General features: G+C 38.7%; 1 protein-coding gene across 1 annotated transcript in view; it reads right to left on the reverse strand.

Annotated features, from left to right (window-relative positions):
- The window catches only part of LOC140166635 (ATP-binding cassette sub-family C member 5-like), a 61,862-nt gene that overhangs the window by 21,404 nt on the left and 24,783 nt on the right, over positions 1-15,675 (reverse strand). Inside the window, 10 exon segments of the mRNA XM_072190135.1 lie at positions 948-1,107; positions 2,156-2,345; positions 2,893-2,982; positions 6,174-6,360; positions 8,441-8,723; positions 9,245-9,374; positions 9,606-9,977; positions 11,215-11,399; positions 12,502-12,598; positions 15,358-15,573. Coding sequence (XP_072046236.1) covers positions 948-1,107; positions 2,156-2,345; positions 2,893-2,982; positions 6,174-6,360; positions 8,441-8,723; positions 9,245-9,374; positions 9,606-9,977; positions 11,215-11,399; positions 12,502-12,598; positions 15,358-15,573 — 1,910 coding nt within the window.

A 15,675-nucleotide genomic window follows, 5' to 3' on the forward strand; every position in this document is an offset into this window, starting at 1 on the left:
CGCCGTCATTAGAATATGTCGGAACCATGTTTGCAGCCTACAATTGGCGCAGGGTTCATCAGTACAACGACAGTGACAACCCCTAACAGCTTCCCATTGCACCTGGGTGGGGTGAGGCAAGCCAGGCAAAGCGCCTTACCCATGCACATCAAGCAAGCTCTCAGATTATGAGTCCAAGGCCGTAACCACTGAGCCACCGTGCCCCACACCATCATATTCATCCTTCTTTTTATATCCATTTTGATCATCAACATTGTCATCTCGTTGTAACTTGTGCAAAATTTGATTACAATTTTCAACCACAAAGGATATACTGCCCTACGACTGCTCCATTATTGGCAATCCTGGGACCCCTACTTCACCCCATCAGAAAATTATACAATTACACAAGCATGCAAAACATATCAATTTCAAATTACTCGCTCATCTGAATAACAAAATGCACTTCACCCAATGGCTCCCCTCCCCCAACTCTCATTAATGTTAAAGTGTCATTCCTTGCCAAGTTTGTCCAACAAGTGCCCCCACATCACCTCACCTTGTTTGTCTTCCTGTTATCAGCAATTCCTGGACCCCTATTATTTTCCCATACACCTGTTTTTCTTTTATTAGCAATCCTGCCCCCAGGGGCATAGCCAGCATTCTTGATAAGTGGAGTAGGGTGGAGTGGGCAAAATAAAAATATGCATTATTGTGACTCAATATTATCGGTAGAATATATACTTATAACTGGCTTTTTTCAGAGATGGTACAAAAATTTGGTATTTTGCACTATTTTGGCCCATGATCGGGTTGACTTTGGGTGGGAAACTGGCTCCATGCCCCTTTCCTTTGCCTTCCTGATTTTATCTTTCATTTTTTGTCAGAGGAGTACTCTCCTCTTTCATTGTCTGTCAGGGGGTACTCTGTTGGCTATGCAACTGACTAGTCCCTCCCTATTATCTTACCTAATAGTTCCAATGAACAACACAGGATCTTGTGGTATAATGGCTAGTTTTGAGCGTAGATCATAGAGACCGATGGCGCTGATATCGATATCATCAATCATGATTTTACCAGACGCTTTCTCTACTAGTCTGAATAGGCTCACACCCAAGGAAGATTTGCCTGTATAGGATATACATAGAAGCATTATGTAACACAATTTGATCAAACAAGACCTAATAAAATTAAGGTTCCGTCAAAATTTCACAATATTATATGCCTTCAGTGGTTGCTAGGGAGAGGCCAAAATATGCAGTGTATCATGGGAAAAAGTTAACATCCAAAGCCCCTGTAATATGAATACAACACCATACCATATATCATTGTGTGTTTAAATGTCAATATATTGATATTACACACGAATTCACACTAAAACAGTAATTTACAATTATAGAAGATCCTTTCTACAACTCTTTCAACATCATTAATATCGATCACACTCTCATGAAAATCCAATAGTGGCTAGAACGCTGATGTCGATCTTTGAGGTAAAAAATTGGACTGGCAAAAAGCAACCAATGACCGCACATGGTTTTACGAATTGCGAGAATTAAGGTAAAAGCAAAAATAAGAAGCATATACAGTAAAATTCATGTAAAGTGGATGTTGTTGTGTCACAGGTCAAAGTTGAGTTCAACCTCTGAGGGATCTTCTTGATTATTGAACAGTAGGCTCCTACCAAGTTGTGATGTAGCCCGCCTCCCTTGTTAAGTGAAGGCTCCTACCGTTTCACATAAATAGCTGCCTTGACTCCTCTCTCAAACCATCTGCTCTCTTGGTCTAATATTTTGACATCCTTATTATTGATGAAGGAATGATTAGTGTGTGTAAACCGCAGAGTATCTGCAACCAGTCTTAGCTCTCCTATGCTGGTACATACGCTTCACTATAGAGTTTGTTTGTTCTCCCCTTTGTATAGGTCATCACATCCACTGCACTGTCATTACACTACATTGCGTACACAATGTTGCTATGTTTGTCTTTTGGTTGTTTGTCCTTGGGGTGGATAAGCTGAATTTATTTGACAGATCACATGCACCAAAGGGATGCGAGTACCTTCCTCGCAATACTACATCCAGTAAACAGTCTTAAATCCCACATAGGAACAAGAGCAAATTAAATCACATGGATTTGAACTGCAACCCCTTCTACATGTATTCATTTTACTTACCAGAGCCAGTTCTCCCAACAATTCCAATCTTTTCTTTGGGTTTTGCTTCAAACGAAATCCCTCGTAAAACTAACGGCAAATTATCACGGTATCTCATCTTCAATTTCTCAAACTTCATATGACCTTCTTTGGGCCAGTCTGCTGGGGGTTCATGACCTTTGACCTTTGCTGGTGCTTCTGATGTTAAATTCTGAAAAAAACCACATACAAAACAGTGATAAAAGCATTGGAAAGTAGCACCTAGACTGTGTTAGTCCATTACTTCAGCTGAATTCATCAGGTTATAAGTGGTGTATTAGGTGGAGCACTTTGAATAAAGAACTTTTCGATAAAATCGGGTTTGAAGAAATGTCAATATAAAATTGAGTTGTGTAAATTAAATCACTATTATATTTTATGTATACATTATATTTTGTACTTGATGTGAAATTTCTGTGAAATTTTAAGCTTGATTATCACAACATCATACGAAAAACACTCTAAAAACGTATGATCTTGGCCCTTATATGTTGTATTTCCAAAAATTAAATTATTGCCAGTTAAAAACTATTTGAAGGATTAGGATTTAGCTATATTTAATCCAAAAAAATTAGTGCTGTATTTTTGCAGAACTGGGAGTAGTGTGCACACATTTACAAATGCAGGTTGTACTAAACTGTCCTCAGTACAATACGGAATATTGTACAATTACAAAAACTTCTTCAGCAATCAAACTATGGCCACAAGTCTACACATACCTTAATATAATCTACAATTCTTTCTACTGATGCAAAATGTGCGTCTACTTCTGTAGTCAATCGGATGGTGTACTGGAATAAGCCAAGAAGCTACAGAAACAAACAAAGGAAGCAGATAATCAGACATTTGAGTCCTGCAGTCACCTATCTTGAAAAGTCTAGGGGCCAGGAACTTAATAGCTCTGTCTCGCATCATTTCAGTAGTAAGTGTCTTAAGTAAATTGCAAGGTGACAGTGTGGCCAGGCTCAGTCTTGTTTGATCCTCACTTGTTGCCTGGGTAGATTCCTCCTGAGTTTCTGATCCCGAGGGCTGCAGCCCAAGGTCCGAAGCACAATGTTTAGATATTTCACAATACCCGAAAAATAACTGATGCAAAGTCATTATATCATTCATAACCATCACTTTTGCTTTTTCTAATTCAAGTTTCATCACATTTTCTTCTTTTAAATTTGAAAACAGAACATAATTTTAACTGTATCTTTCGCTTTCCCTGTAACAAACGAATAGCTTATTACGGAAATACTGCTAGCGACCAATAACACTAGCACACAATCATGCGATATCCAAATATGGCAGCCAGAGTAAATTGTTCGAATGCATAACACGTCACAGGCGCGGATCCAGGCATGGGCACACCGGCCCGCCCCCCTTTCGAGGGTCCTTTTTTTAAATTTTTTTTACAATTTTGTATGAAAAAATAAATATAACGCGCCCTGTTTTGCTTTTCATTTTTACATCAACGGCCTCCCATGCCAGTGACGGATCCATGCAGGGGCACACCGGACCGTGCCCTTTCATGGTCCATGAATTGGCTTTAATTCGCCTTTATTGTTAATTTTTTCCAAATACTGAGGGTCGCATCCTCCCTCAGAGACCCTCCCTCAGCGTATGGATAAAGAAGTCAGTAGGCTTCTTTTTTAGACCAGGTGCTTGGATCCAGTGTAATATTTAAAAGTTTGCAAATTGAGTTCGGGACCTTTTTGTTTTAAGCAATGATAAAAGTGTAAAAATGATGCACCAACTTGAATGACTTAAGACCTTCATTTTGCAAAATTTCTGAGGGGAGATAAACAGGGGACCGTTTTCACTTCTGCTTTGGACAGCTGTACACTTTATGTTTTAACATGTTTAAGCAAGAATTAGGCCTACAGTAATAGTGAATAATGGTCTATGAGTGGCTTCAATTCAATCGTGCCTTCATTTTCATGTTGCCATTTGCACCGTTCTGCTTTGGACACCAGGCCCTTTATTTTTCAAGCATTAATTGACACAATATTGAAAATTTGTTGACGAATGACTTCAAATAATAGTAGTATTAAAATTTTCCACCAAATAGTTTCAATTGGACCTTCATTTTTCAAAATTTTCCAACTTCTCAGAAGGGAACATTCCCCATCTGCGTATGCATAAAGAAGAGCTAAGAAGTTGCCATTTTCACTTCTGCTTTGGACACCTGACCTTTTATGTTTAAAGCAATAATTTACACATTAATAGTGAAAAATTGTCGACGAATAACTTCAATTGGCTTTCATTTCACAAATTTTCGGCTTTTACAAATTAAAACTTTACACAATAATAGTGCCAAATTGGTCCACCAAGTACTCCTCAAGAGGGCACATCCCCTCAGCTCAGACACCCCCTGCGTATGCATAAAGAAGTGAACCTTTTTCGCTTGTTTTGGACACCCGAATAAAGCAATAATTTAAACTTCTCGGCAAATGACTTCAATTTTCTCAAATTTCGGCTTTTTCAAATTAAAATTTTACACAAAAATAGTGCCAAAATAGTCCACCAAATGGCTTCAATTATGTCTTTATTTTGCAAAAGTCTCTCACTTCTGAGGGTGGCACATCCCCCTCAGACACCCCCTGTGTATGCATAAAGAAAAATAACCTTTTCGCTTCTGACACCCAACCATTTATGTTTAAAGCAATAATTTACACGATAATAGTGAAAGCTTGTCGACAAATGACTTCAACTTTGGACCGTCATTTCGCAAATTTTCGGCTTGTTCAAATAAAAATTTTACACAATAATAATGCCAAAATGGTCCACCAAATAGCTTCACTTAGGTCTTCATTTTGCAAAAGTTTCTCACTTCTGAGGGGGGCACATCCCCCCTCAGACACCCCCCTGCGTCGCGCAAGCGCGACGTACGTCGCTGTCGCGCCGATGATTCTAAGTTTGTGCCCCCCCTTTTCAAAAATCCTGGATCCGCCACTGACACGTCACGCAGCACGGTAATTTGAAAAGCGTATTTTTAGCTACATCACGAGATGCAGTCATTATACTTTTTCAATAATCTGCATTTAAAAGTTACTATCTGTGATTGGATTAAAAATGTCGCGTATATTCATGAGGTTATGAATGATTGGTAAGAATCCACACTGACAGCAGTCTTTTCAATTGGGAGATTATTCATGCATGGTTGACAATGCGTAGCATTTTATAAAGCAACTATACAAAACACTTCAAATTTTAATCAATCATTAATTTCTTGATCACAAGTGAGGTATAATTCCATGTACAGCTTACAACATTCTATACACATGTAACATTTTCATTAATTGAATTTAATCGAGCCTAATCGAAAGGCTAAAAAAACACAGGCATAAAAACACACACCCACTATATAGATACACACTTACCAAGAGCGTAAGACAGCCAGTCCTGCTGATGCTGGAGGTATATGACCATGAGTAAACACACAACACACAATGAAACAGTCATCCGTCATCAGTAGATTGGTTATAAAGTCTAATCAAAAAGCCATCCATGCAACACACAAAATACACACCACTTACCGATGAAGCATATGACAATGCCAGTCCTGCTGATGCTGGAGGTATATGACCATGAGTAAACACACAACACACAATGAAACAGTCATCCGTCATCAGTAGATTGGTTATAAAGTCTAATCAAAAAGCCATTTATGCAACACACAAAATACACACCACTTACCGATGAAGCATATGACAATGCCAGTCCTGCTGATGCTGGAGGTATATGACCATGAGTAAACACCACACACAATGCAACAGTCATCCGTCATCAGAAGATTGGTTATAAAGTCTAATCAAAAAGCCATTTATGCAACACACAAAATACACACCACTTACCGATGTAGCATATGACAATGCCAGTCCTGCTGATGCTGGCGGTATATGACCATGAGTAAACACCACACACAATGCAACAGTCATCCGTCATCAGTAGATTGGTTATAAAGTCTAATCAAAAAGCCATTTATGCAACACACAAAATACACCCCACTTACCGATGAAGCATATGACAATGCCAGTCCTGCTGATGCTGGAGGTATATGACCATGAGTAAACACCACACACAATGCAACAGTCACTGTTAGTAGCGATGTAAGAACGTCTAATCGAAAAGCCAGCCATCTATTAGCTATGTAAAACATAACCTTAGGTACAGTGTTCTCGTCAAGCAGTCTATGAAACCTAAAACGTGATATAATCAGAACAACATGCTGTCAGTTCATGCTTGCACCAATGGGCTATTCCATTTGAAATCGATACCCCTGTGGAAGATTTAAGTCTTCCACATTGGGCTGTTCCAGTTGATCAAAAAATATATGGGCTATTCCTGTTGAAATCCATACACCCCCTATGGAAGACAAGACCTTGATATATCCCACACAGGGGTGGAGTCACCCATTCAGGTAACTTCATTTGATATTCACACTCCCTGTGTGAAAGATTAAGGTCATGTCTTCCACAGAGGGTGTATGGATGTCAACTGGAATAACCACACCACTAAATGAAATAATCCAGCAGATGGCGTGAGAGCTTGATATGTAGCCTACTCAGTATAATAAGTAAGTGTACCCAAGCAAAAAAGGTATGAACAAACTAATAAGCAAAGAAAACCAAAATGACAAAAAAACATGAGCCACATGCCAATCCCACACATGTGTGCACCCCCCCTATTTAACACCAGCAACAACAGACCTCAACCCACCCTTGAGTTTGTACTATTTGTACACTCTCCAAGTGACCCAACAACCCCCAGATGCGGGCATTGCTTATGATACTTTAAATTTGCTGATAATGATCTAAACACTGCATGCTGCATGTGTGACCCCTTTTCCACACAAAATATCCATGTCTATGGCCTTCATTGCCAGTGTTTATTGTACATCTCATATATACATTTCTCATGATTTCTGTCATCTGATTGGTTAAAATGGGCGTCACAAGACATTTGTTATTTCTACCATTTTCTGTTTTCAAGGTAAAAATGAACAAGATTGACATATCACAGGATGATAGTAACCCCACCCCCAACCTACTATCACACAGTGATTGTTTATGTTACTGGGAAACTCTTACGCAGGCTAACAATTTCAATGTGTAACGTAATATAAATATAACATGAAAGAGGACAGTGTGTGCATGCAAGAGATGAGTACTGCACATCTCAATCTGGGAACACGAATCATGGCTGACTCACAAAATGAAATACACTGCAGCACAATTGACTAGTAAATCTCATTTTAGCCTGGTAACGGATGAGGATTTGTTTGAAATTATTATAGAAGGAGCAAATAGTGCTAACACCTCGGCATTTTGAAATTGCTAAATGTCTTCGAGCAATATTTGAAGCAAACAGGCTATAAAAACAGGCTACAAAAACAGGCTACACGTCTCACAGCATTATTGGAGAGGTTACAACATTTTCACGGCAAGCTTATTAGTTGTTCACTGTTTAGTGTGTGTACTGCGTGTATGAGCATTCAATCAACAAAACAAATCAAGCAATGCCGGCCTAGCCTTGACAAGGCCTACCCTACTGATGCCTAGCTAGGCCTATGCCTCTTGGTCTATGTCCTTGCAGGTTTAATTGGCCTAGTCTTATACTTTCCAACTTTACTACTAGGGTTAGGCCTGAATAAAAAATGCTTCGAACCAATCAGCTGCTGAAAAAAATGTATGTAGTGTATAAAACAAATATAGATTGCTCTATATTCGGGAGATGGTGAGAACTGTTTCCCTTTGGTGATCTTGAGACCATGGGTCTACTCTTTCCCCTCGACCTGACGGTCTCAGGAAACAGTAGACCATGATCTCAAGATCACCGCGGGGAAACAGTTTTCACCATCTCCCTCATGAACAGTCTCTATTTGTATACTAACACACACCCCTGTGTGTGTTCACTAGCAACCACGGACATTGTGTATTGCTATCCAATCGCGGATGTGTGTATGGTGTTTTCATCACCTAACCGTGGATTAAAATGGAAGATTTTTTAAGTATGATACAAAAGCGGAATTTTACCCATCAACTGCTGACCGTATTTTTTACATGAATGGTCCGCAGGTTTGAGCAAAAGGGAATGTCCACGGTGGAATGTGATCAATATTCTGTGTCCGCGTCTGGCAGCAAACACATACGCATCCACCCCCACCCCCACACCCCCACCCCCACAAACCCCTGCATCCCATGCTTACTTCTGCATGAATAAGACTATCTATATGAATAAACACACAGACATCAAAAAGCAAACATCCCTCATTCTTACTTTCTCATAAATTGATCAGATTTTCCATACGCATGAACAGTTGATAAGCTTTGTACTGTCGTCATAAGATGAGCAAACCATGGTGAGCGTGATATGTTATCTACACGCTTTATGTGAGTGATGGTGCGGTTGAAAAGCGCTATCAATATGAGAAAGAATGACACCAAGAATGCTACAGCGATGAGAAACCATGGAAATACCATGGCAACGAGTCCGATGGTGAAAAGCATGAGCAGCATGTTTTGAGTCCAGGATTCCAAGTAGAATGGAAGGCGCACATCAACTGCAAGATAATGAATACAAGATAACTGATTGATTGACTGATTGATTGATATAAATGACACTGGTTATTAAAGAACTTTTTGGAACTCTTTGGTCACTCTTGACACATAAATGGAGTTTTGATTGTCTGATTTACCCATGTCATGAAACATTGGTCAGCCATTTAAAATCCACACTACCCCTGTGGAAGATTTTGAAAATATCTTACACACGGGGAGTATGAATTTCAAATGGAACAGCTCATTAACCAATTCTATTTTAATCTCACCCTCCTCCTGTGGAAGATTCAAATTCAAGGTTTTTATGCAGATTTGTTGTATTGCTAATTGACCTATTGATTATCTATTGATTGATCAGTTGATTAATTGACTGATTTGATTGATTCTCACCTTCATCCATATCTTTAAAAACCTGTTCAATATCCTATAAAATAAGTGTGGTATTGATTGATTGATTGATCAAATCTTGCCTTCCTCCCAGATGGTGCGGTATTGATTGATGGATTGATCGATCAATTCTTACCTTCATCCATATCTTTAGAGAACCTATTCAATATCCTCCCAGATGGAGTGGTATCAAAGAAACTCATCGGACAGGAAACTACTTTGTTGAAGACCTCGTCATGGAGATGAGTTGTTGCACGTAGAGTTGTCTGAAATTTGAAAGCACAACAAGAACTATAAAACACATCTGAAAATGAGCTCATTAATATTCATTAATATGCAAAAAAGTTGATGCCACATTATACATGTACATGAATCCGACAAGCGTAGGTTTGGCCCTCTAGTGGTGACTGGTACAGAGGGATGTTACAGAGCACCCATGGATATTTTGATACATCTATAGATCTGAGTTGTCTAAGATACTATTCATTACGACTAACCTTTGTGAATACTACTGATTTAAAGAGAGTAATCAGTATGAGGGCTGGTACAGAGCACCCATAGATAATCTGATATATCCATAGATCTGGGTTGTCTAAGATAAATTCCTCATGACTAACCTTTGTGAATACTACTGATTTAAAGAGAGTAATCAATATGAGGGCTGGTACAGAGCACCCATAGATAATCTGATATATCCATAGATCTGGGTTGTCTAAGATACTACTATGACTAACCTTTGTGAATACTACTGATTTAAAGAGAGTAATCAGTATGAGGGCTGGTACAGAGCACCCATAGATAATCTGATACATCCATAGATCTGAGTTGTCCAAGATACTACTACTCATCATGACTAACCTTTGTGAATACTACTGATTTAAAGAGAGTAATCAGTATGAGGGCTGGTACAGAGCACCCATAGATAATCTGATACATCCATAGATCTGGGTTGTCTAAGATACTACCAGGATCCACAGATGTGCTATTCGTAGCAAAAAAAAAAAAAAAATAGCATATTAAATGAATCACTTTATAATCCATGTTTGGGATAGGTATCTCAATCATAACGTGATGTGATCTCTCTATCATCGCGGATATAGACTTTAAACAAATAAAATTGTAACTTTATTTTTCAGTTTTCCTGTAAACTATAGTAGCTATGCTGCTGAAATATCCCCTGAATTTATTATTCACAGTTTAATTAAATATTGAGCCTCATCAGAGCAATTTTGACATTTCTTGACCCCTACATGAACTTTGAACTCAAGGGACATATGCTTTGCTTTTAACATGATCCCTTCCTATTTGGGTTTATATCCACCAACTTTGAGCCCAATCGATTTACATGGGCAACGCCATCAGTATTAGTATTAGTATAGACGTAAATCCCTCCTTTCTACAGGAGCACCATCAGGATTTTGAACCAGACTTTTAGTTATTTTCACTGAAAATTCACTTCTAATAAACGCCCCCCTTTTGGAAAAATGCAACGCCCCGGGGCGTTTAGTACAGACAATATGGTATTATGCGAAAATTTAATCAAATTAGCACATACATATGATACATACACATACAGACAGAAATAGTGATTGCATAGTCCAGGTGAGACAAAAATTGAATAGACGATGGGGGACATACCACTTGCAACCAATTATACAAGCGCTAAATCATACAATGTACAAATACAGCAGTCAGAATGTGCATAAATGATTTGAGTGCATAAAACATCACATGACATGGTCATTTTGCTTATTTTGTACTACGTCACGAGATGCAGTCATTATAAGATTTCAGTAACCAGCATTTGCGTCCACATATTAATAAACACTACCGTAAAGATTCGCCTAATGGCGTTATGGGCTCACTTGACATAAGTGGAATTTTAGGCACAACCTAAGAGTGCCCTCCCGTTAAATTCCCACCAGCAAATAAGGGCACGGAACCTTAATTCGTGTTGGATTTCAGAGGAGAAAGCTCTCTATTTGTACATGAAATTTATCCCAAGGCAAAAGAGCCCAAGTGTGCCATTAGGCGAATCTTTACAGTATATGATTGGATCGCATGCATCAAGTTTATTCATGATGTTATGAATTCTTTATTACTTACCCCATCACCTTGTTGGAACCAATAACTGAGCCACCAGTTGCTAAATATATTACCAAATGTAACCAACAAGAAGAGTATAAGCATGAAGAAAGTGAGGATAAACCCACCACATGCCCTGATATAGTTAAGCACCGTCTCAAATCGGCTCACTCCGGCTTCTACGGATTCAGCCTCAATTAGACCACCTGTGATAATGAATCACAAGAACAAGAATGAAAGCTAGGAAATAAGGGTAGGTTCATAATGGAAAATTCCACACACAGGGCAGAAACATGACCAAGTCAGGAATCCTACTCGGGGGGAGGGGGGTGTACTCAGTACAAAAGAACAGATGGGGATGTGCCGCAAACATGAGTTACATTTCAGCCCATTATCATGACCCATTATTACAGGCCAATTTTGCAACAAATTTCATTAATGGGCAAAATGGGAAACTGAACTGATGAGGACTTGGAATGCCATGAAGTAAAACACTGTATATATCCTGGCTACAGGTCCATAACAAGGATTTATTTGGGAGGGGGCCTGATTTCGAAAAAGTGAACTTTTTTTCCAAACTTAAGACCTTTTTGAACTGGGGGCAGATTTTGAAAAAGTGGACATTTTTGGTCAATTTGGACCTGTTTTGACCAAAAGGCATAAAAAACCCATCTCCCTCCCTTGGTTTTGGGCCTGCCTGGCTATAATAGTCTATGTGCAAGGGACAGATTCTCAGCGGCCCCACTACATTTTGTTGGTTGATTGCCATTCAATACTTTGACTTCATGAGGCCTAAAAAAATTGTTTGATTGGTGTAACATTTAAAAAGAAATTAGGGTAGGTAGGTAGGTATGTAGGGATTTTTATTTTTTTTTACTTTTAAAGCTGAAATTGCGTTTGGTAAAGGCCTTGGAAACAATTTTCTTCTTTTTAAAAATTCAATTCAATTTTTATTATAATTATTATCATTTTTTTGTTGAAAAAAGTCAGGATCTGGCCTACTTTAAGGGTCGGTCGGGTTACACCAATCAAACAAATTTTTTAGGCCTCACTCCCAAGTTTTTACCATCCCAATGACACTTGTATTATAGAACACAATATGTTATGACCATTCCCCCCCAAGACTAGACTATGCCATAGTCGATGCATTTTCCTTGGTGTTCAGGGCAGACTCCTTGACCTGCGTATCAAGGCCTCATATATAGATCTCGGTGAGAGATTTTGTGCGAGAGATAGAATTATATCCAATGCAGTAGTCACATGGATCATTCTTTTACACAGGAATTAATTTGAGGGATTATGAGAGACATTCCTTCAACATGGAAGAATCAAACCTGCATGCCAGGAAGCTTTCACACATTTTCAAACTGCCGTATTTTACTGGACTGTACTGAAGTGCAGTGTGCTGTACCAAGGGACAATATGGAACATCAGAAGTGCACATATTCAAACTTTATCACGTAATACACTTAAAGCCTTTGTTGGAGTTGCTCAAATGCAGCAGTTACTTATGTTAGTGAACTATATGGTGGATGCACATCTGACAAGCAAATTGTGCTGCATTGTGGCATTCTAGATCTGTTGAAACCAGGCGATTTGGTTCTTGCTGACAAAGGTTTCTTGATATATTATCTCATGCCAGCAGGCCGTTTCAGTTAATCTACCTACATCTGAAAGTCAACTCTTACCAGGAGTTTCAAACTTCGAATCTTTGCTGCAACAGTGCAGTCAGTGCATGGACCATCACCTGTAAACTTGCAAAGGGTCTGGATGGATGTTACACCAGCATGCTAAGAACTGTTCTGAATGTGCATTGGAAGGAACATAATGTCAAATGCAGACCTATATGGAGATCTTCCAAAAAAAAGACACGTACAAGATCAGGGAAAGAAGAACCCGGTTTGCTGGCCACTGTTCCAGAAGTGAGGAGCCAGCATAAAAAATGGTTAATTGGATACCCAAGCATGGGAAGCGGAAACCTGGAAGACCTGCTCTGACCTACATTGACATTTCGAGAGATGACACTGGACTGGAGGCAGCCGACTTCAGGACAGCAATGGAGGACAGGAAGTTGTGGAAAGCCATCACAGTTCGAGGACATCACTTGAATTAAGCAAGTAAGCAAGCACCTCCATTTTTGGTGAACCCCCAATTTACTGAGCAGGGAGCCAAGTTTACGATTCAGATTGCCAAGGCACGGATACATGTTGAACGTGTGATTGGAAAAATTAAGAGCTTTTCCATTTTGAACTTCATTCCGAGTTATCTTTGTGGGATGAGTTCACAGGTCTTTCAGGTCTGCTCTGCTCTAGTTAACTTGCAGAACCCTATCATGGCAGAAGTGGCATCAAAACTTGAAGACATTGAGGCTTGATAAAACTGGTTTTGATTTGAAATGCATAATGACTGTACTCCCCATTCCAGAAAAATACAGCACTAATTTTTTGGGATAAAAAATATATTATCCTGTTTTGCCAAATGAAACATAGCTAAATCCTATTCCTTTAGTTAGTCCTAACTAGCAATAGAAGTAAAATTTTAATATTTGGCCAATTTTTGGAAATAAGGGCCAAAAACATGCGTTTTTAGGTTGTTTTTCGTATGCTGTGACAATCAAGCTCAAAGACTTGTACTAAGACTAATTTAAGTTTATGCATTCTAGTTTTTGGAAAAGACATGTTTCATTTTTATAACCCATTATTTAATTATAGTAACACAAAAAAGTGGGAATTAGAGCAAAATTGCTCAAGATTTTGAATGCTTAGACTTGTTCCAAGTCTTTGATTTTTGTGACTCGATTGTCAGAAAACATAACAAAAATGCATGTTTTTGGCTCCTTTTTCAAGAAATTGGTCAAATATTAAAATTTTACTTTTATTGCCAGTTAGGACTATCTAAAGGATTAGGATTTAGCTATGTTTTATTTTGCAGAACTTGATCATATTTTTTTAATCCCACAAAATTAGTGCTGTATTTATCTGGAATGGGTAGTAGGTCCTAACAAAACTGTGCCTGTATCAAATGCCATTCAAATAAAGAGAAACATTCTTTCATATTGGGGTGTATGGACCAAATGTGTAGATTATACAAATATTGAATGTTTATGAGTTCAATGGTAAGAATATTTCCAAGAAAGTTTGTATGAATTATATAATGTATAATGTAGATACTAAAACCAAACCTTGTGTATGTGTATTGTGTTTTTAGCCATCTATTGTCTCATATAATACATGTGATATCACTATTACAATGAGGCGAAGTCAAGCTGTTTGACGCCAAAAACATTGATGTCGTCCGTGTTATATAAGACGATAGATGCACAACAGCGGCTAAAAACAATACCTCTAACGTTTGACAACAAAGACGTCAAGATTTTAGATCGTGAAAGTAGATGGTTTGAGAGAGGAGTCAAGGAAGCGAAAGGAAGCGAAAAAAGGAGCAAGGGATGCGTCCTACCTCACAACTTGGCAGGGGGCTATTGTTCAGCAATCAAGAAGATCCCTGAGGTTTGGCTCATCTTGACCTGTGACACAACATCCGCATCACAGCTTAACAAATTTTTGTCGCGCTAACATCAGTGGGCCTGATGATGCATCTGAGATAGGATGTGAAATATTGCCACTCATCAAAATGTAAGTCCAGTAGATCTGATTATAATCTCAAGTTCATTGCTGTTATTACCTGGATGAATGATAATCTTCATAATTGTATTTGACATGGCATACAGTTCCCAAAATGTCCTGTAAAATATATATCCTGTACAATGTAGGCAAATTGGGCTATTCCATTTAAAATCCACACTACCCCTGTGGAAGATTTAGCTAATGTCTTCCACGGAGGGAGTATGAGTTTCGAATAGAATCAACAATTGGGTAGCTTCCATTCCTGTTGTGGAAGGTGAAGCTAAAGTCACAATACAGAGGGAGTGCAAGTTTCAAAATGATTAATCCTGACCAATTACATTTGAAAAACATACTCCCCCTATGGAACATATTTCCAAAATCTTCCACAGGTGTAGTATGGATTTCAACTGGAATAGCCCAAATGCACCACACTAACCTTCATATTCCAGTTCTTCAACCATTGATATATCAGACAAAGACCTTAGAAAGTCTGGTCTTACATCCTTCTTACTCCCGATCTCATCCATTGATGAAGTCAAGCTATGACGACTTGCCCCACCAAGACTTGTCTGTGATTCAAGTTTGCCCTAGTGTCCATCAACTCGTCATCTTTCTGTTCGTCTTCGTCTTCATCCATGTGGAATGTACGAATTAGATTTGCATATTCTCCATCTTCGGACATCAGTTCATCGTGTTTACCCTCCTCGGATATTCTACCATCGCGCATCAGAATGACATAGTCGCAGTCGGCCAAGTACTGCAAGAATGAGTTGTGCGTTTAGATATTTATATATTTAAAAAAGAATGAGTTGTACGTTTAGATATTTAGAATCATGTTATCAATTGGAAAGATGGCCAA

Source organism: Amphiura filiformis, chromosome 12 (assembly GCF_039555335.1).
Source record: "Amphiura filiformis chromosome 12, Afil_fr2py, whole genome shotgun sequence".
In the NCBI taxonomy this organism is placed as follows: Eukaryota; Metazoa; Echinodermata; class Ophiuroidea; order Amphilepidida; family Amphiuridae; genus Amphiura; species Amphiura filiformis.